Raw genomic sequence first — 23,404 nt, 5'->3', positions numbered from 1 at the left:
GTCTGATTATGCTGATGCATTTTCTAACTACATTTGTAATTAAAAGGCAAACCAAATCTGTTATGTAATTAAACAGGTATTAGATGACATTATTATTATTCTTTTTAAACAAAAGTCACCTTGAAACAAGGGCGGGATGAGCGTCACCACATTTCACATGTGGTTATTTTGTTTAACCAATTATCAGTCTGCACAGTTTCTTGCTTCATCCATACAGCCTGCTTCTGTAGTTTCTAAAAGTTTCACTAAAAAGTACCAAATATGGTTAAATGATCTTATGACATGTTGGCACTGACAGATTTGTCCCAGTCTTCATCAGGTCATCCTGTAAGCAGATTTTCTTCATTATCCTGATGACATGGCCAGGACATCTGTAAGAAATGTTGGGATTTCTACCACGACCAAGTTGCTGCTGCACCGTACGTCTGGAACTTCCAAATAAAACTCCCAATAGTGTCTCTGGGAATGTTTAAGATTGGAATTTTATATCCATTGTCCTTTCGGTGAAATAAAACAATTGTTCTCAGCTTTTGTGACAGCTTTATAGTTTTCACCTCTGGATGGTGTTTATATAACACATCACAACTGAAGACAAGCAAAAGTGATTATTAAGTATTTAACAGTTTTATTCATGCTTAACCCAACTTTAGGTCCAGCAGACTGGCTGGATAAATTGTGACATGACAGTATAAGCAAAATATCCTGCTACTCTAAAAACAATCATTCTTTTTGTTCCTTATTTGCTGCATCATTTAACTGATAAAGACTTTATTTAAAGCCGAAATTATTGTATTTGAGATCTAATCGCAACTGTATAGGTTTTTCTGATGACATGGAAAAAATAACCTGATCCAGAATAATGGTTCTTTATCGTATCTCACTGTCCTAGGGTGATGGGAAGACGGGAAGAAAAACAAGCAGCCACAAAGCAGTGGCTACAGCACAACAACATTGTCTGTCAGCAGCATCAGGTTACCTTTAAGTGACCTGTGGCCATCTCATAAGGAGATTGGTGTGTGCTGCAACTGGTCAAGGCACTTAAAAGTTGCATTTAGGACATCCATTTTCCTGCTTTCCTGTTTCTGAGCAGAAACATCCATGAACAATACAAAATCAGAAGTGGTTTTATGAAAGCAGTGAAACTCCGCCATTGTCTGAATTTAAACTAAACAAATGGTAGCACACTTAAAGACAACGTTATCAACAGTTAATAGGTCAAGACAGTTTTCCCACCAATGTGCATTTCACATGCCTATTTTCAGTTTTTCTTTTTTATTGTTTCCAATCCTTCTGATAGTACCTAATCATTCATAAATGTGCACTACAACTCTAACAGTGTAATCATCATACATGCAACAATATACTGCAGGTTTAATAACTGATGAGTAACTGGTGAGCCAAACTTCCCATCAAATGGAGGTTTGGGCATTTCCCCCAAAATTAGTCAGCAACTGAAAGTAAACATTCATGAAGTTATATGTAATGATAATCAGGCACTATATGATAAGTAGGCACTATGAGAAAAAGCACACTGAATAGAAATGCTAAAAAACTGTTGTCAAATCACTGGGTCAAAACAAAGCAGATACATTATAAGCAAAAAAGCATGCATTATAAGACATGGACACAGGACCTTCTTGCTGTGGGGCAACAGTGCTACCCACTGAGCCACCGTGCCGCCCCTGACAATGTCAAAAGTGATAAAAAATTACAAGACGTACAGGAATGTTACTGGTTAAGGCGATCTTGCTTTTGAATGTAAACTAGGCTTATAAAAGTAATTACAGAGTAAATATGGGGGTTTAAGATATGGTGACCTTTTCTTCTTTTTGACTCAGGGAAACAAGCACACAAAATACATGTAAATCCACTACTTATATTATTTTTATACAAGTGAGCGCAGACAAACCTCATAATAAAGATCAGCAGGTTCCAAAGTCGTATCACTCACGCCTTCCAGGTCAGCGGGTATCCATGGTAAAAGACGACATTTCCTCACCAGTGAATTAGGCTCTCCGTAAGTGTAATCCCTTGTCACCTCATCTGGGAAATAAATGAATAAATAATACATTAAAAACTATGAAATTAGTTCAAATTTATTAAGAGTTCAAGTTCAATGGTTTTGTTAGAGCTGTGATTAGAGCCTGATTACCCTTTTGACTAATATTTCTATGTTTTGGATACACTGTATACAGTAATAATTATGTTTACAGTTAAGAGCCAACCCAGACTCATAGCATAGCAGGGATGTAAATACAGAGCTGAAAATAATAGTGGATATGGGAAACAGGAGGTTAGGAAAAGTCAGATGGCAAATCATAGTGGCTAACAAATATAAGACTCTAGGAGAGTCGAGATGGCGATAAGCAAAAAAGGTGACCCCATCAAAAATGGAAATTTGTCAGATGATGGTTAAGCAATATGGTGGTTGCCAAAAAGAAGAATGCCCCAAGGGACCCACATAAGGAGAATTAAGTATAAAAAGAGAAGTCCAAGCACAGGAAAATAGCCCTTCTTTGCTCCTATACATGGCAGTACAACTTTTTTTTTCTTGATGGTGTGCAGAGGGAAGTCCACCAGGGCTCAGGCTTTGCAAGCAATCAGTTTCTCAACACAACACTGCAGGTCGGCACGAAAACCTAGTGAGCTCTCTACAGAGACAGAATTTTATGTCATCCCACTTGTGCTCCCAAGAAGGCGGCTGTCTAAATTTTTAAGACACCTTAAAAGGCTGCATATTGAAGTGCCTTAATTCTGTTGCATATGCATAAATGCTGCAGAGTTCTCTGGGCCTGAGCTCATCTGAAATGGACAGTGGAAACGTGTTCTGTGGTCAGAAAAGTCCATGTTCTATTTTATTTTTTTATTTAAAAACAAAATGAACATAGAATTCTGTGTGCAAAAGTTGCAAAGAACCATCAAGACACCAAGACAGCATCAGTGGCCATGGCATTAGTGACCTGCATGTGCGTAAAGGTAACACTGACACAAAAATGTCCAAAAGGATTTTAAAGAGAAGTGCTGCCATCGAGGTGACAATGTCGAATTTATTTATTTATTAGGATTTTAATGCCATGTTTTACACACTTTGGTTACATTCGTTTGTTTGTTTATTAGGATTTTAACGTCATGTTTTACACTTTGGTTACATTCATGACAGGAACGGTAGTTACTCATTACTTCACATTACATTAGTTCATCACTTCTCAAGGTTATATCAAACACAGTCATGGACAATTTAGCATCTCCAATTCACCTCACTTGCATGTCTTTGGATCATGGGAGGAAACCGGAGCACCTGGAGTAAACCCACACAGACATGGGGTATTATAACATGCAAACTCCACACAGAAAGAACCTGGACCGCCCCACATGGGGATTGAACCCACGACCTTCTTGCTGTGAGGCGACAGTGCTACCCACTTAGACACCGTGCCACCCCTTTGGTTACATTCATGACAGAAACGGTAGTTACTCGATACACAAAATTCATCATTTCACAAGTTTGATGTCAAACACAGTCAAGGACAATTTTGTATCTCACTTTCACCTCACTTGCACGTCTTTGGACTGTGGGAGGACAATGCCTCATATTGCAGTTGCTTCAACAGTGTGGCTTTGTAGAAAGCTTGACCTGCCTTCAGGCCAGATCTGTTTTACTGAAAATGTATGGCACAACATAAAGAGGAGAATCATGGACTTATTCACTGGATGTCCACAACAAGACAGAATGGCAACCACACCTCCATACCTTCACTCTTATTCTAAACACAGGAAGTCCACAAAGTTGTGTGCTAAGCCCTCTTTACACATGACTCCACCTTATTCACAACTCCAACAAAATAATCAAATTCGCTGATGACAACAATAGTTAGGCTGATTTCTAACAATGAGGAGGTGGCCTACAGGCGGGAGGTAACTCATCCATCTGACTGGTGTAGAAAAAACAAACTGGCTCTTAAATCTTCTAAGACAAAGGAGATCATCATTGACCTCAAAAGAACAAAGGAAAGAGACCACCTCCCCCTCCACATACATGGAGACGAAGTGGAAATGGTCTGAAAGTCTGAAGTTCTTTGGAGTCTACATGTCTGACCAGCTGACATTGACCTCTAACACATCACACCTGGCTAAAAAGGCACAGCGAAGACTCTTCTTTCTCATGAAGTTGAAAAAGAAAGTACTGGTAAACTTTTACTGGTATGCCAGCTGCACTGCCGCAGAGCGCAAGAACCTGCATTGGGTGGTGAGAAGTTATTTATTTATTTAGGTATTAGAATTTTAATGTCATGTTTTACACACTTTGGCTACATTCATGACAGAAACGGTAGTTACTCGTCACACAAGATTAATTAGTTTACAAGTTTAATGCCAAACACGATCATGGACAACTTTGTTTCTCCAATTCACCTCAATCGCATGTCTTTGGACTGTGGACGGAAACCCACACAGACAAGGGAAGAACATGCAATCTCCACACAGAAAGGACCCAGACAGCCCTGGGGATCAAACCCAGGACCATCTTGCTGTGAGGAGACAGTGCTACCCACTGAGCAACTGTGCCGACCCGGGTGGTGAGAATAGCTCAGAGCATTACTGACACAGAGCTTTCGGACTTCAACGTGTTGTATGCTAGCTGACTGAGGAAGAAAGCTAGCAGCATCCTCAAAGACATCACACACCCTGTCCACACACTGTTTTAACTGATACCTTCAGGCAAATGATTCAGGACAATAAGAACACACAGTGAGGAACAGCTTCTTTCCCTGAGCTGTGGTCTCCATCATCCCTTTCCCTATCCCAACTGTGAGCACGCACACACACACTATTGCACTGTAGACCAGGGATTTTCAAACCCATGGGTGACGAGGCAAAAATGGGTTGCAGAGAAAAAAGAAATAAAGAAATCAACAAATTTTAACTTTGTACACACTTGTACACAAATGCCCCCTTGTGGAGGCTTTACGTTACATCTTGTAAACCACAGTGGGACCAGATTGCCACATTTTTATTAATTAAGCATTATGTTTTGATGCATTATTTAAGTTGCCTGAGTCGCGGTATGAATTATGGACAAAATGTGGGTTGTTTAAATAAAGTCTGAAACCCTGCTATACATGGACTATTTGCACACATATCAAGTATTTTTTATTTATAACTACACATATAACTTTACTTATGCAGAGTATAATTTTATTTTTCTGATATATATATTTTAATATTATATAAATATTTTTGTGAGTACTGTTACTATTTGTATGTTGCTACTACCTCTATTAAAGAGATGCCATGCAAAATCCATAGTACCTGTGTATAGTGACAATAAAGATTCTATTCTATTTTATTCTAAATACAAGTAAACTGCATTACCAACAAGCAAGCTCTTCAGTGCTAAAGTAAAGCATTTAAGTATAAACATTCTCTGTGTGTGTGTGTGTGTGTGTGTGTGTGTGTGTGTGTACCTCCATTCTCCAGGTCCTGCAGAGGCCAGAGAACAGAATAAGCTATCTGCTGAGGAGAGTAGAACAGAGGAGCCACACAGCAGGAGGGTTGAGATGAGTGTTGAATACAGGAACCAAACTCATCCATGATGTACCAGACTGGTACTTTCTCCTCTGCAGACTGTAAACCACATAAAAACAAACCTGTATATCAACAAACATCAGAGAAATCACACACTCACAGAAGCAACAAGCAAATTCTCTCTATTGTTGTAAGGAAAATGCTTCCGCTCTCTGAAGGTCAACACGGAGAGACTATGGAGAAACTTTTTTGCCACAGGTCATTTGGGTAATGATCCAGGACTAAAAGTAGGAGGACTACTATTCACTCACACTAAAATTGTGGATGCATCAATAGGCTAATACTTTGTTTGAAAATTGTTTTGATTTTATGACCCTCTTCAGGTCACCCCACAGATGTTCAATTGGGTTCTGGACTGGTCTCTGGCTAAGCTGTTCCAAAAATTTGATCTTCATCTGGTAAAGCCATTTTTTTGTTTATGTGCAGATATGTTTCAAGTCGTTTGCATGCTACAACAGTAAAATTCCTTGCTTTGTAGCAGAGGCCTGAAGGTTTTGTGCCAAAATTGACTGATATTTGGTACTGTTGACAATTCCCTCTACCTTGACTAAAGCCCCCAAGCCCACCTTGCTTCACTGTGGGTATGGTGTTGTTTTTGATGTTGTGCAGTAAAGCAATAAGCCACGAGAGGCCGTGCATTACTGTGATTTTAGCACGGGGATGACGTTTTTCGTCTTCTTTCCCCGTGCTAAAATCATAACAGTAATGCACGGTCTCGAGTGGCTTATTGCTTTTATAAAACGGCGGTCAACATAAAATATAATAAATACAACAATGTTTAATTCATAAATGTATTTATTGTGTATAAACTTACAATAAAGCATTCTTCCGCGAGATGATAGACATATGGTTATTAAATTAAAAACACATGTGACATCTGTCCAATCTGTCAAACCATCCATCACGCATATGTGAAAATGTGGCAAGGGGTTAAAGGTTATGTTACTTGAGATGACAGACAATATTAAAAACATATGTGCCATCTGTTCTTAGGGGTAACTGGGCATCTTGTGAGCCTCCGGTCAAGGGGTTAAAGGTTGTGTTACTCGAGATGATACACCACCCCTTTGACACCCACACCACCGCTTTGACACACACACACACACACAGTTAAAGTTAGTGACCTTAAGTAAGCATCATATGAATAATGCTAACTAAATATAAAACTATATTTAAAATTAAATGTATAGTAAAACAAATAAATGAGAAACTTTAGGTTTTTTTCTTCCCAGTACAACACAAGCAATCAGATCCACACACTTTTAAACACATGACCCCTACCCCTCCCACACACATACCTCACCAGCTACTCAGCCACAAAAGTGAAGTTAGTGTCTTAAAGTAAGCATTTTATATCGCTTTTGTGACTGAGTAGCGGGTGAGGTATGTGTGTGTGAGGGGTGTGTGTGGGTGTCAAAGTGGTGAAAATTGTGATATAAAAACATGGTTTAATGCCTACCTTCACAAACCTGTGTGTGTGGTGGAATTGGGTTAATCAGAGAATCAGAGTTGTTTTGACATTCTGAAAAGTGGTGTGTGTAAAAGAGAGAGAAAGTGATGGATGTGGTGTGAAGTGGACCATGGTTTTATGGGAGTGTTGGTCTGTGTTGGAACTGGGAAAAGACCTTTAAGAGATCAGTGTGAGTGATGCAAGAATCACAATACTTTTTTTTTATGTAGCTTATATAAGTAAATAAACAATTAATTAATAAATTTTTAGTAATTCATTGCTAACATCCTTTAACATAAATGTTATGGAAATGTTACATGGAGGTTACGTTTGTGTAGGTAGTGGTGTGTGTGTGTGTGGCTTTGTGTTTAGTCTAAAACTAAACTTTTTTCTACACAAACATATCCTTGATTTTACAGCCCTTTTACCAGGACCAAACCTTGGTATTTTTAAAAGCATTACCGTGGCTCCCCAGAGCCTGTAACGACTCTCAGTCTGACATCCTAAGTGACACCTCAGCTAATAAATATCTTCTTTTACGACCTCTTGATGTTTGTTACCATAGCTACGCCTCAGCCCACCTAAAGCACTGCTAATCTAGAACGTTTTCATTTATCAGTAGCCAGTGTGCGTCATTTTTACATTTGTCCTTTTGCAACCTACATTGTTTGTGAAGACAATTTTGGAACTTGCTGGCTAAGACAATATCCAAACATACAAATATGTGCCACATATTGTACTTATTTACTAACATTTTGTTCCATTCTTTTCCATTTAAAAAAAAAAAAAAAAAAAAAAAAAAAAAAAAAGCACTTTGGTTCTAACAGGTTTTAGCAGATGTGTTCTTTGACTGTTGTTTTCCTAAACTTGAGAAATGGAATGTTCACTATAGAAGCACTTCTGTAAGTCGCTCTGGATAAGAGCGTCTGCTAAATGCTGAAAATGTAAAATGTAAACATATTTGACAGCATTTTTGGATTAACCTACTTGTGTGAAACAGCCTTTTTTAACATGAAAATAATGAAGTCCAAATATCAGTCCCCCCTTACTGATGAACACTTGGAAGATTGCTTGTGAATTGGCATCAGCAGCTACTGCCCAGACTACATAAGCCTGGCTGACGCAATTCAGCACATTTAAAAAAAAGCTTCAAAGCTTTTTTGAAAAATGATGAGGCCAACCTTAAAAAGATGATTTGTGTTATTCATTTTGCCTTTATAAACGAGATGCTTGCATATGAATTAAAACCAGGATGTTTTGTTAAAACAAGACTTATGGCACCATTTACAGGTGACAAATGTGACCACTTCAAATTAAGTTAATTGGATACGTCAAAGCTATCAGGCCCCATTTACTTCAAAAGTGAGGGGTGTGGATATTCTCTTCAGGAAGAATATTACATTTCACATGGAATGGCAGGTTTATTATGGTATCCGGATACATCAATCATTTTTCGATAACTTTAATTCATATCTATGTGTCAAACGTAAACGATCCAAACTTTTTTCATAAAATCTAGGCGGTGATTTCAACTGTTGTCTAGATCTGTACAAACTCCCAACCTGTGTCGACTGCTGTACAAGTACTTAACAACTTATTAAAAACGATTGCATGGTCAGCTATTATTCTTATTATTCACATATCCATAAGTCTCAAATCATAATTCCCTCACCAGTTACCAGTTTAACTGCTTATTGTGGAACATTTGAAAACAGTGTAACTTGAATGTACTTTAGAAATCAAAATCTATTTGGGTGAAAACCAAAGACAATACCCCGGAAATAAGCAACATGCTTACCCCCTGAGACAGCTGGTAGGTCTGATTATATTTCCACATGTCCTCTAGCACTAGCTCCACAATGTCAGGGTCAGGAGCCTCACCGTGGAAAGGTAGTCCCATTAGACTGGCCATGCGGACCAACAACCCAGGAACCTCCAGCAGCTGCTGCCTAGCACTCTCAACCCGGTATGTCCATGCATGATCCACCAGAAATACACTGCAATGGTAAATGTGGGATCAATTAACAACTGTGCCATGTTTAAAGTCATACTTAAAGGAAATAAATTGCTTAGAAAAGTGTTTAAGTACATTCTTGACTTGTAGAATTTATGATTTGCTTTTTAAGATCTGTTTAAAGTGAAATATTTGGATGACTTTTATTCCATGTCATGTGTCGAAGGGGGCGTGGGTTAGCTTCGTTCTCCTCAAATCAGAGCGGGGGTCGGCATTAGTGGACAGGAAGTGAGACGCAATCTGGCAATTGGACGTGCTAAAAAGTCGGGAGAAAAAGGGGAGAAAATGCATAAACAAAATAAATAATAAAAAAAATTTGTTGTTAAAACAGTTTTGCTGCTTTTCTAAAGTTTGCTTTTCTTAAGATTTATAGTTAGTCTTATTTCTGAATTATTCCAAAAGCTGACAACAAACAACACAACAGTAAGTAACTTAACATTCGACTTAACATACACTACTGTTTACATTTTTAAAAACAAAAAGGATGGTGACCCCCCCCCCCCCCCCCCCCCCCCCCTTCACAGCCCTGTATAAAGGGGGGAACATAAGGGGAAAAGGGGCTGGGTGTATTTCAAGCTTATTATGTAATTTAATTATTGGGCTTATTAACAGATCAACTAACATTTGTTGGCTGGCTATAGTGGCAATTTCTTGTGCTGGGACGGAAAAATACTGTTGTTGAGCTAGCAGGCTAGCTGCCATTTGCCACCAGTGTAGAACCTGTAGGACTGAAGTTTAGTTTCATAGTGTCGTCATACATTATACTTTTTCATCACTGCAACAATTTAATTGCACTTCAAACAGACACAATTCCCTTTGAATTCTACGATAAAATATTAACTTTCCCACCGTGTCTGAAATTTTCTACACTCGATATTTTGCGTTTCTTTGGTTCTGCCATTTTTGGTCACTTGTGGCAAAACTTTGATTGATGTTGTTTTGTTGAGAAGCTGCTTTGTTCAAAACAGCGTCACCTAGTGTTAGAACTAAGAAGTACAATACAGTCAAGCACAAATCTCATGTGTGTGCCATATTCCATCATATGTTTAGAATTTGCTTCAGGCCAATTAAAAATGGACCACGGGCTGCAGTTGGCCTGCGGGCCGTAGTTTGGACACCCCATGTATTAAACTGACTAAATATCAATTTTTTTTAAAGGGAATAAGAGAGGTGTTCCAAAATTTTTAGATTAATAGTGTATGTAAAATACGTATTTGCTGATAGAGCGATTGCACAACTGGTGGTACACTAGCGCCAGCTAGAGATAATCCAGTCTATTTACAATGTGACTTAATGACATTTTTAAGCAGGCATTTTAACATGCAATTTAGCAGATATTTCGGGGTAAATACCTAAACACAAACGGGGCGGCACGGTGGCTAAGTGGGTAGTACTGTCGCCTCACAGCAAGAAGGTCCTGGGTTCGATCCCCAGGTGGGCCGATCCGGGTCCTTTCTGTGTGGAGTTTGCATGTTCTCCCCGTGTCCGCGTGGGTTTCCTCCGGCTGCTCCGGTTTCCTCCCACAGTCCAAAGACATGCAAGTGAGGTGAATTGGAGACACTAAATTGTCCAAGACTGTGTTCGGTATAACCTTGTAAACTGATGAATCTTGTGTAATGAGTAACTACCGTTCCTGTCATGACTGTCACCAAAGTGTAAAACATGACGTTGAAATCCTAATAAACAAACAAACAAACCTAAACACAAATACCTCACTATGGACAATGCACTAAAATACAACATCTGATTAACATTTTGTTTCTATTATTTATTATTTATATTTATTTATTATGTCTAGTCTATTCTTGTTTAGTCTATTCTTCTTACATGTTGTAAATATTTTGTAAACTATCACATTACAGCCTTTTTTCAATCATATAATTTTGAAAAAAAAAAAAAAAACACCTGTCAGAATGAACTTGTTTACAACAACAATGACAAGTTAATATCACATGAATAATCTTTTTGTGTCTTTGTTAGCATAAACTGTTTCACAACAAAGTTTTGTTGACTTTAAGCAAAAAGAAACTAAAACTGGTCCAACATAAATATCACGACTATTAATTTTGACTCAAATGTGTAAAGTACAAACCTTTTTAATACATGTAAACATTTTAATAACAAAAACATTGTAGCCCACCATACTAAGAACATACTTAGTTACAATTCTGTTCCAGTCATTGCTTTAAATGAATAGTACTACATGTAACAAATTGTACTGCATTGTTTGCACTTTTGTTATGTCTTGCACCATGGTCCTGGACTTCGTAAATGAGATTTAATTTTAGTATGTACTTGAATATAGATGAAATGACAATTAAGTTTTTTTTTTACTTGAATGTAGAGACCAAACAAGATTTAAAACAACCAACTTTTAAAAGGTATAAATAAAGTACATCATTATCGATGCAAGGTACATTAAAATCTGCTAAAATCTGTCTGTTCCACCAGATAAACAGTGATGGTGTGAGTTACATGCCAGATCTAAAAGGTGCTTGCTTCACATCAAAAGAAGAAACTTAAAAATGAACAAAAAGCATTAAAACATTATGTATATTTGCATAATGTCCTTGACATTTTAATTTTATTTATTTATTTATTTGTGCACACAAAGGGATCCAACAGAAAGATCCAACAGTTGTGTGCTGTTCTCAGTTTTACCTGTTAGGATCTGAAGCCTGTAGTCCACTCTCACGAGTTACTATCACTTTAGACAAATTTTCATCACCAGGATTGGGTTTGCACCGCTCACTTTCATCCTCCTCCTCCTCCTCTTCCTCCTGCTCTACTCGCATGATGCCAAACACATCACCTGCATCAAACAACTAGAAAACACACACACACAAACCAGTGTTACAAGCGAGCTGTTAGGTAACTTAAATGTTTTAAGTAATATTGTTGGTTTAATGATAATTTATTTTACTTTCTCATGCTCATAGAAATAAACCATTATTCTCAGTTTTTAACGTGAATAGACAAATGAAAAAGGTCAACACACTACAATTTTAATTTTACACCAAATATATGATTAAATTATGTATAAAAAGAAAAACAAAGATCTGCCAGTGGATATCTCATTGCGGTTATTGTTTTATTTTGTCGCTGGACAAATGTTTTGGGACACCTAAAAATTACCATAAACATTAATATGGAGTTGGTCCCTGGAGTTGTACTCTTCCGGAAAGGCTTTCTTCAAGATTTTGGGGTGTGTCTGTGGGAATGTTTGCCCATTTATCCAGTCAGGCACTGATAATAGACGAGAGGGGTTTACACCATTTCATCTGATGCTTAGCAATGTAAGGCTTACGTGTAGCTACTTGGCCATGTAAACCTATGCCATCAAGCTCCCGTCGCACAGTTTTTGTGCTGATGTTAATGCCAAAGGAGATTGGGAACTCTGCAGTTATTGACTCAGGAGAGCGTTGGTGACTTCTAAACATTATGCGTGTCAGCATAATAAAGAATTTTCATCAACTGATTTGTTTCAACAGTGACATCCTATTAAGTACCACACCTGAATTCAGTGCGCTCTTTAGAATGACCCATATTTTCACAAATGTTTGTAAGGGCAGACTGCATGGCTAGGTGCTTAATTATACATTCCTGTGGTGTGTCCCAAAACCTTTGTCTACATAATGTATGAGAAACCTAATATTTAGAAAATTACTATGTGTATTTTCTAATTTATTAGGCAGATAAATAAATCTCCTAAAATCTTGACCCATTTTATTATGCCAAGCATTATATTCATGCATCAGTGATTTACTGATGTGAAACCAACTCCCTAAACCACAGATGAGAAAAGCATCTGGACTATTTTTCTTTAGTATTCTGTTTAATTCAAATATGAATGTAGTACTGTCTAGTAGAGATGGACCGATCGGGTTTTTTGACACCGATTCCGATCTCCGATCTCCTTTCAGGGACATCGGCCGATAGCTGATTCCGAACCGGGGGGGGGGATTAGCAGTAAATAAACTTAAAAAGAGCCTCACAGTAAAGATAAACCGGAGCAGCGTGTGTGTTTGTGCCTTTAGAAGATACGCTTTGTTCACAGTATCGCTACAAGTGATTCATTGATTCATGAGTTGATTCGTTTTTATGTGAAGCGTAAGTTTCTCTTCTCAGTTATCTCTCCGTGTTTACTGTTATTAATTAAATGTCGTGGTTTTAAATAAACACCAGCTACGACAGAACATTTTGTGTGACTCTCTTACATTAAAAAGCTTAATTAAAAAGCTTAATTAAACTGCTATTACCACAGATCTGTAACCGAGTCAGACTCGTTCCGTCTAAGGAGCTAAAAGTTTTCTAAAAGTTCAGCAGATGATCCTGAACTAACGAATTTGGTAATGAATAAACTTTTGCCTCGGATTGGCTCTGTAACGTCTTCTGTTCTCATCTACATCACAAGTAAGAACCGCTTACGATTTACCAAAGTGAACCAGGAGTTTATATAACGTGCTGATAGAATCGACTCAGATGTGACCGGGTTGAATTATCTTTTTAAAGTAAATATTACAATCAGCAAAATTACATCGTAAGAGCTTTCACGATGGTTTCTGTACGATTGTTGATGAATGGTGATGTGATGGTTGGTGCTTCATAGCTCAAAGTCTGGATCAATCCACTGAGCTGTTAACTTAACATGGTCTTTATATATCACACGATCGGATCGGCTACTTTTAGGAAATATCGCCGATCGCCGATAGCATATTTTGATTAAAAATCGGCCGATACCGATTCGTAGCCGATCGATCGTCCCATCTCTACTGTCTAGTTCTACATCCAAATTTTAATTTTTGTTTGGCATCATGACATAGCTTAATAGATTTGTTCACCTGCATAGTAAAATTATAATAAAATAAATAATCCTTAAAAAGTATGTGCGGATACGTAAATCATTAAACAAAGGAGCATGTTTAGTGACAGGCTGCTGTCACAGAGCTGCTCCACGGACAGGCTTAGTAGGTCCTTCGTACCCAGAGCCATTAGGCTCTACAACTCCACCAGGCAGAGACGGCTGGCTGTAGCTAAAGACTGAGGGTCCTAATGTAGCCATGTGTGTACGTACTTGTATGCACATGCATGTGCAAATGTATATATATACAGTGTATCACAAAAGTGAGTACACCCCTCACATTTCTGCAGATATTTAAGTATATCTTTTCATGGGACAACACTGACAAAATGACACTTTGACACAATGAAAAGTAGTCTGTGTGCAGCTTATATAACAGTGTAAATTTATTCTTCCCTCAAAATAACTCAATATACAGCCATTAATGTCTAAACCACCGGCAACAAAAGTGAGTACACCCCTTAGTGAAAGTTCCTGAAGTGTCAATATTTTGTGTGGCCACCATTATTTCCCAGAACTGCCTTAACTCTCCTGGGCATGGAGTTTGCCAGAGCTTCACAGGTTGCCACTGGAATGCTTTTCCACTCCTCCATGACGACATCACGGAGCTGGCGGATATTCGAGACTTTGCGCTCCTCCACCTTCCGCTTGAGGATGCCCCAAAGATGTTCTATTGGGTTTAGGTCTGGAGACATGCTTGGCCAGTCCATCACCTTTACCCTCAGCCTCTTCAATAAAGCAGTGGTCGTCTTAGAGGTGTGTTTGGGGTCATTATCATGCTGGAACACTGCCCTGCGACCCAGTTTCCGGAGGGAGGGGATCATGCTCTGCTTCAGTATTTCACAGTACATATTGGAGTTCATGTGTCCCTCAATGAAATGTAACTCCCCAACACCTGCTGCACTCATGCAGCCCCAGACCATGGCATTCCCACCACCATGCTTGACTGTAGGCATGACACACTTATCTTTGTACTCCTCACCTGATTGCCGCCACACATGCTTGAGACCATCTGAACCAAACAAATTAATCTTGGTCTCATCAGACCATAGGACATGGTTCCAGTAATCCATGTCCTTTGTTGACATGTCTTCAGCAAACTGTTTGCGGGCTTTCTTGTGTAGAGACTTCAGGAGAGGCTTCCTTCTGGGGTGACAGCCATGCAGACCAATTTGATGTAGTGTGCGGCGTATGGTCTGAGCACTGACAGGCTGACCCCCCACCTTTTCAATCTCTGCAGCAATGCTGACAGCACTCCTGCGCCTATCTTTCAAAGACAGCAGTTGGATGTGATGCTGAGCACGTGCACTCAGCTTCTTTGGATGACCAACGCGAGGTCTGTTCTGAGTGGACCCTGCTCTTTTAAAACGCTGGATGATCTTGGCCACTGTGCTGCAGCTCAGTTTCAGGGTGTTGGCAATCTTCTTGTAGCCTTGGCCATCTTCATGTAGCGCAACAATTCGTCTTTTAAGATCCTCAGAGAGTTCTTTGCCATGAGGTGCCATGTTGGAACTTTCAGTGACCAGTATGAGAGAGTGTGAGAGCTGTACTACTAAATTGAACACACCTGCTCCCTATGCACACCTGAGACCTAGTAACACTAACAAATCACATGACATTTTGGAGGGAAAATGACAGGCAGTGCTCAATTTGGACATTTAGGGGTGTAGTCTCTTAGGGGTGTACTCACTTTTGTTGCCGGTGGTTTAGACATTAATGGCTGTATATTGAGTTATTTTGAGGGAAGAATAAATTTACACTGTTATATAAGCTGCACACAGACTACTTTTCATTGTGTCAAAGTGTCATTTTGTCAGTGTTGTCCCATGAAAAGATATACTTAAATATCTGCAGAAATGTGAGGGGTGTACTCACTTTTGTGATACACTGTATGTGTATATATTTGCATATGTGTATATGTATGTATATGTATATATGTGTATGTATATATATATATATATATACATGGCTATATTGGCCTCATTGTGCAATATTGTTAAGTCACTTTACTATTTAATAATTTAATTACTATTCAATCTTTACACTGAAACTATACCTCATGCATAGTCATTATATTTACCAGTTATCCATTTTATGTAAAATACAAGAACTACTCAGTTCTAGTTTTTCTGTTTGCTTTTGTATTGTTTTGTACTGTTAATTATTTGTTGTATTATGCTACTGGGGCTTTAATTTCCTTCTGTATTAATAAAGTATCTATCTATCTATCAATCTATTTATCTAAATATATGTAGGCTTACGCTTATTCCGTCACTTCTGTGACGGTTCCTAACCAGAGAGAGGCATTATCTAGCTATCTAAATATATGTAGACTTACGCTTATTCTGTCACTTCTGTGACGGTTCCTAACCAGAGAGAGGCATTATCTAGCTATCTAAATATATGTAGACTTACGCTTATTCTGTCACTTCTGTGACGGTTCCTAATCAGAGAGAGGCATTATCTATCGATCTAAATATATGTAGACTTACGCTTATTCTGTCACTTCTGTGACGGTTCCTAATCAGAGAGAGGCATTATCTATCGATCTAAATATATGTAGACTTACGCTTATTCCGTCACTTCTGTGACGGTTCCTAACCAGAGAAAGGCATTATCTATCGATCTAAATATATGTAGACTTACGCTTAATCCGTCACTTCTGTGACGGTTCCTAATCAGAGAGAGAGGCATTATCTTTCGATCTAAATATATGTAGACTTACGCTTATCCGCTTGTTAAGTGGTGACGTGTCGACCTTATGATACGTCACATCCGGGTGCAAGTTGGCCGAGTTCCTCGTATTTTCAATATGCCACAGTGCTGTGTGCCATACTGCTTCAACAGGTCCGAGTCGAAAAAAAAACTACCCAACTGTCTTTTTACCGCTTTCCTTGCGATTAGATATCATGAAGTAATATTTTTGTTCATAATTTAATGTAAAAAGGTAAACTGTCATTGTACAACCCCTGGCAAAAATTATGGAATCACCACTCTTGGAAGATGTTGTGTCAATTGTTTAATTTTGTAGAAAAAAAATAAATCACAGACATGCCACAAAACTATCATTTTTCAAAATGTCAACCTTCTGGCATTAAGAAACAATAACAAAAAGAAACAAATATAATAGTTGTGGTCAGTCACAATTGCTTTTTTTAGATCAAGTAGAGGAAAAAAATATGGAATCACTCAAATCTGAGGAAAAAATTATGGAATCACTCTGCAATTTGCAGTTTAAAAACAAAACATCTGCAGCAGATTAGATTTGCTAATTATTCTTCAGTTTAAAAAGAGTGCTCACACCTCGGAGAGCTGTTGCACAAAGCAGATTGTCATGAATCATGGTTCCAACACAAGATATGTCAGTTGAAACAAATGAGAGGATTATAAAACTCCTTCAAGAAGATAAATCATTGTGGAATGTCGCAAAAGATGTTGGTTGTTCCCAGTAAGCTGTGTTTAAAATCTGGACCAAGTACAAACAAAATGGGAAGGTTGTAAAAGGGAAGCATACTGGTAGACCAAGTAAGACATCAAAGCATCAAGATAGAAAACAAAGCAATATGTCTTGAAAACAGAAAATGCACAACAAAACAAATGAGAAACAAGTGGCCGGAAAGTGGAGTCAATGTCTGTGACTGAACTGTAAGAAATCACCTAAAAGAAATGGGATTTACATACAGAAAAGCCAAACAAAAGCCACCATTAATACCTAAAAAGAAAAGAACAAGGTTAAAGTAGGCTAAAGAAAAGCAATCGTGGACTGTGGGTGACTGGATAAAAGTGATCTTCAGTGATGACTCGCGAATCTGCATTGGGCAAGGTGATGATGCTGGAACTTTTGTTTGGTGTCTGTCCAATGAAATTTATGAAGATAACTGCCTAAAGAAAACATGTTAATTTCCACAGTTGTTGATGATATGGGCCTGCATGTCGGGTAAAGGCACAGGGGAGATGGTCTTCAATAAATGCCAAAGTCCACATTGAAATTTTGGACGCTTTTCTTATTCCATCAGTTGAAAGGATGTTTGGTGATGATGACTTCATTTTTCAAGATGATAATGCATCTTGCCATAGGGCAAAGGACGTGAAAACTTTCCTTCAAGAAAACATATAATGTCAATGGCATGGCCTGCAAATAGTCCGGATCTCAATCCATTTGAAAATCTCTGGTGGAAATTGAAGAAAATGGTCAATGACAAGGTTCCAACCTGCAAAGCTGATCTGGCAACAGCAAGAGACAGTTGAAGGCAGATTGATGAAGAATACTGTTTGTCATTAGTTAACTCCATGCCTCATAGAGTTTAAACCATTATAAAAGCCAGAGGTGGTGCAACAAAGTAATAATGGTGCAGTGTTTTCTAATGATTCCATAATTTTTTCCTCAGATTTGAGTGATTCCATATTTTTTTCCTCTACTTGATCTAAAAAAAAAAGCAATTGTGACTGACCACAACTATTATATTTGTTTCTTTTTTTATTGTTTCTTAATGCCAGAGGGTTGACAGTTTGAGAAATGATAGTTTTGTGGCATGTCTGTGATTTCTTTTTTTTCTACAAAATTAAACAATTGAAAGAACATCTTCCAAGAGTGGTGATTCCATAATTTTTGCCAGGGGTTGTATATTCATTACACGTGTTTCAAGCTTTTTTTATTTTATTTCATATAATGTGAGATTCAGGATTTTTACTATATAAGCTATACTGATTAAAAGTAAAACCAAAGAGTTAGAAATGTCAGTTTTCATGTAATGAAAAATTATTATTTATTATTATTAAAAATATGACCGCTTACCTCTTGATGAGGTGACATGAAATGAAATAATGACATGAACTTTTCATGATATTCTGATTACCTGAAGTGCACTAGTGTACTGCACATCTTGTCTTATTTGTATCTTAATGTATGTTTCTAATATATAAACAATATATGTATATAATAAGACCTTTTCTCGTCCAGACCGCTATTGAGAAGGACTAGACATTTATGACTCGGGTAATGTTTGTAAATCCAATTTCCAACGACAGCAACACGAGTTCCTTAAGTTTTCCACAAACAGAATTTATTTTAACTTTCTTCTTACATTGACTTATCCGTTAATCCAAGTTTCTTATAAAAACTCATTATGTTCGCAATTGGCGTATAACAAACAAAACTACGATCATAAATCTGTTGCTCCACGTCCTCTTTCTTTCCGTATATTTGATAAATATTGTCGGTATATAGAGTCAGTACAATTCTGCCCCCCGCAGGCTCCACCGAAGAGGACTAATGAATAACAGCATACACTGATTACCAGGAAAAATCATCAATAGCTGAAATACCAAGTCACCTCAAATAAGTATTCTTTAACCAAACAGAAAATATTTATGACAATAAACATAGATCATTACAATTAGTGCAATATGGATCTTACAATATATATATAAAAAGGTTCACAGGTTTAGCCATAGTTGTTTGCGTTTGCGATTAGGTTCGTTTGGCCCCGGAAATGACGCGTGACGTCACACTTAACAAGCAAATTCTGTCACTTCTGTGACGGTTCCTAATCAGAGAGAGGCATTATCTATCGATCTAAATATATGTAGACTTATGCTTATTCCGTCACTTCTGTGACGGTTCCTAATCAGAGAGAGGCATTATCTATCGATCTAAATATATGTAGACTTACGCTTATTCCGTCACTTCTGTGACGGTTCCTAACCAGAGAGAGGCATTATTTATCGATCTAAATATATGTAGACTTACGCTTAATCCGTCACTTCTGTGACGGTTCCTAATCAGAGAGAGGCATTATCTATCGATCTAAATATATGTAGACTTACGCTTATTCTGTCACTTCTGTGACGGTTCCTAATCAGAGAGAGGCATTATCTATCGATCTAAATATATGTAAACTTACGCTTATTCCGTCACTTCTGTGACGGTTCCTAACCAGAGAGAGGCATTATCTATCGATCTAAATATATGTAGACTTACGCTTATTCCGTCACTTCTGTGACGGTTCCTAACCAGAGAGAGGCATTATCTATCGATCTAAATATATGTAGACTTACGCTTAATCCTAAGCGTTCCTAATCAGAGAGAGGCATTATCTATCGATCTAAATATATATAGACTTACGCTTATTCCGTCACTTCTGTGACGGTTCCTAATCAGAGAAAGGCATTATCTATCGATCTAAATATATGTAGACTTACGCTTAATCCGCCACTTCTGTGACGGTTCCTAATCAGAGAGAGGCATTATCTATCGATCTAAATATATGTAGACTTACGCTTATTCCGTCACTTCTGTGACGGTTCCTAACCAGAGAGAGGCATTATCTATCGATCTAAATATATGTAGACTTACGCTTAATCCGTCACTTCTGTGACGGTTCCTAATCAGAGAGAGGCATTATCTATCGATCTAAATATATGTAGACTTACGCTTATTCCGTCACTTCTGTGACGGTTCCTAACCAGAGAGAGGCATTATCTATCGATCTAAATATATGTAGACTTACGCTTAATCCGTCACTTCTGTGACGGTTCCTAACCAGAGAGAGCTTAAACTGAGTAATTAAAACACGTAATATCTACGAGTGAAAGCCTGAATTGCCGAATATCAACGGAATATTAAATAAAATAACTGTAATGCTGTGTTTGACATTACTTTAAGTTTCAGTCAGTTTACATTATCTTGTTGGCAGATGAACACGTGTGTGTGTGTGTGTGTGTTTACCTCATGAGCGAGTTTATATGACAGACTTCTCCAGTACAGAGGAGGAATTCGGGCTGCTTTAAGTGCAGGAGCGTGTATAGAGAGAAACTGTTTATACTGCTCATCATCCTCTCCATTCATTAAACCATTCTTCATATTTAACTGCGACATGTTGTAGTTTTAATATCCCGTTTTAACAGCGCACACGTAAACTGAGAGAATCTTGCAGTGCATCATGGGATTTTAGCTTAAAGAAACAGGAGTGTGTATAAACTCAAACTCAAAAGAAGCTTTATTGGCATGACAAATAAGGGCATTCGTATTGCCAAAGCAAGTTACAGGGAATTATTAAAATAAAAATAAGAAAAAAACAAAAATATACAGAACAGTTACATGTGCAAAAGAATATTATAAAATAGAATAAAATATTAATAAAAACAGTGCAAAAATAATAACAATAAAAATTATAATATTTACATTAATGAGGTAGAAAAAACGATCAGTTTGTGTGTGCGTGTGTGTGTGTGTGTGCGTGTGTGTGTGTGTGTGTATGAGACATGGTCACCCACTGTCCCTCACCTGGTGACAGGTGTGAGTATAGAGTGCTGCTAGTGTGCAGCTCTCTCTGTGCTCCCCCAGTAGGTGGGGCAGTTTGTCGTGGTCTGGGAGGGAGGTGAAGTTGGGGATGATGTTGTTGAATTTAGGGAAGAATTGGGAGCGGACGTGGTGGTACTTGGTACACCGGGTGAGGAAGTGCAGCTCCGTCTCTACTGTACTGAGAGTGCAGTGCTGGCACAACCTCTCCTCCCGGGGCAGCCAGGACCGGGTGTGTTGCCCCGTCTCCACGGCCAGGTCGTGTGCGCTCAGTCTGTACCTCGTCAGGGTGTTTCTTAATTTACGGTCGGATACTGCGCTCAGATAATCTGCTGCACTGTAGTGTCTGTTTAGGGCCAAATAACACTGCATTTTACTCTGAGCTTTAGTTTCAGTTTCCCAATAATTCAGATATTTAGTTCTGAGTTTTTGTGTAATTTGGTTTATTCTAATTGGGTTTATTCTAATTGGGTTTACAGATTTCTCCTGTTCCTGAGTCTTTATTGTGTTAGTGTGTGTTAGTGGTGTGTCGGCGTGTGTTATTACAGTGTCTGTGTGTGTTAGTGGTGTATCGGTGTGTGTTACTGGTGTATCTGTGTGTGTTAGTGGTGTATGGGTGTAGTGACTCAGGACCAGTTGGATGAGGGGACTGGTATGTTTGCTCAGCTCTTGGTGTTTCAGGGCTTTATAATGTATACTGTATTAGGATTTAAACGTCAAGTGTTAGACTGGTTACATTCATGACAGGACAGGCAGTGACAGACTATACATGATTTATTAGTGTATGATCAATGTGAAACACCATGACGGGCAATTTTGTATCTCCAATTCATCTAACTTACATATGTTTGGACTGCAAAGTTGATAGATAGATAGATAGATAGATAGATAGATAGATAGATAGATAGATAGATAGATAGATAGATAGATAGATAGATAGATAGATAGATAGATAGATAGATAGATAGATAGATAGATAGATAGATAGATAGATAGAACCATTCTTCATATTTAACTGTGACATGTTGTAGTTTAAATAGCCCGTTCTAACAGTGCACACAAGAATGAGCAAAAATCGCAATGCATCATGGGGTGATGAATGCACCTCCTGACACAACCCTTCTATTTTTATCCAGGCTTGTGACTGGCACTGAGAGCACACTGACCAGTGCACCCCCCAATTGCTAGCCTGTTTTGGCAACCCCCCACCATAGCACATTAGCCACTTATTCCCGTGCTGATGCCCGACCAGTTAATTGCACTGCTGTGCCACCAAGCCATATACATACATACATATACAGTCATGTGAAAAAGTTAGGACACCCCATGAAATCCTTTGTCTTTTTGAACATATTTAAACATTTGAACATTTGAGATTCATTTGAACAGTACTGAGAGATGGACCTTATATAACTAAACAAATAAAATGTTAAAAAATTACTTTTAAACACAAGCTGTAAAATGTAATGAACAAAAATGGAAATTTATTGTGAGGAAAAAGTTAGGACACCCCCACATTTATTACTACTTAAAATGTCTAAAATTAGAATCCGGTGCACCACATCAGCTGCAATGATTAGACCATCGTTAGGGGACAGTGGAGTTTTATTTAAACCTCAGACATTAGTTTGGTTTGCTCTTGATTGTTGAAGTGAGTGGTATCACCATGGCGAGATCTAAAGAGCTTTCTGAGGCCTTCAGAAAGAAAGTTGTAAATGCATATGAGCCTGGGAAGGGATTTAAAAAGATCTAAAAACAATTAGAAATCAGCCATTCCACTGTCCGGAAAATCATTTACATGTGGTGAACATTTAAAACAACTGCCAACATGGCCAGGTCAGGCTGTCCTAGCAAGTTCAGCCCAAGAGCAGACCGCAAGATGCGTAAAGAAATCTCCAATAATCCTACAATGTCATCACGGGACCTACAGCTAGCTCTTGCCACAGTTGATGTCAAGGTACATGCATCTACCATCAGAAATAGACTGCACAAGTTTGATTTTCATGGGAGGTGAGCAAGGAGGAAACCCTTGCTGTGAAAAAAACATCAGGGCAAGACTAAAGTTTACCAGAGAACACCTAGACAAAGACCAGCACTTCTGGAACAATGTGCTTTGGACAGATGAATCCAAAGCTGAATTATTTGGGCACAGTAACAGAAGACATGTTTGGCGCAAACCAAACACAGCATTTGGGA

At 38.3% G+C, this 23,404-nt stretch overlaps 1 protein-coding gene across 1 annotated transcript in view; it reads right to left on the bottom strand.

The window, feature by feature from the left end:
- The window catches only part of ttll12 (tubulin tyrosine ligase-like family, member 12), a 36,114-nt gene extending 15,335 nt beyond the window's left edge, over window positions 1-20,779 (bottom strand). Inside the window, exons 1-5 of the mRNA XM_063005385.1 lie at window positions 20,636-20,779; window positions 11,709-11,872; window positions 8,832-9,030; window positions 5,463-5,622; window positions 1,910-2,043 (exon numbers count right to left, since the gene is read on the bottom strand). Of these exons, the coding sequence (XP_062861455.1) occupies window positions 1,910-2,043; window positions 5,463-5,622; window positions 8,832-9,030; window positions 11,709-11,872; window positions 20,636-20,770 (792 nt within the window). The 5' untranslated portion in view covers window positions 20,771-20,779. The remainder of the gene's footprint in view (window positions 1-1,909; window positions 2,044-5,462; window positions 5,623-8,831; window positions 9,031-11,708; window positions 11,873-20,635) is intronic.
- Between the last annotated feature and the right edge of the window lie 2,625 nt (window positions 20,780-23,404).

Source organism: Trichomycterus rosablanca, chromosome 1, assembly GCF_030014385.1.
Source record: "Trichomycterus rosablanca isolate fTriRos1 chromosome 1, fTriRos1.hap1, whole genome shotgun sequence".
NCBI classification, from domain to species: Eukaryota; Metazoa; Chordata; class Actinopteri; order Siluriformes; family Trichomycteridae; genus Trichomycterus; species Trichomycterus rosablanca.
This window is presented reverse-complemented; position numbering and strand designations above follow the sequence as displayed.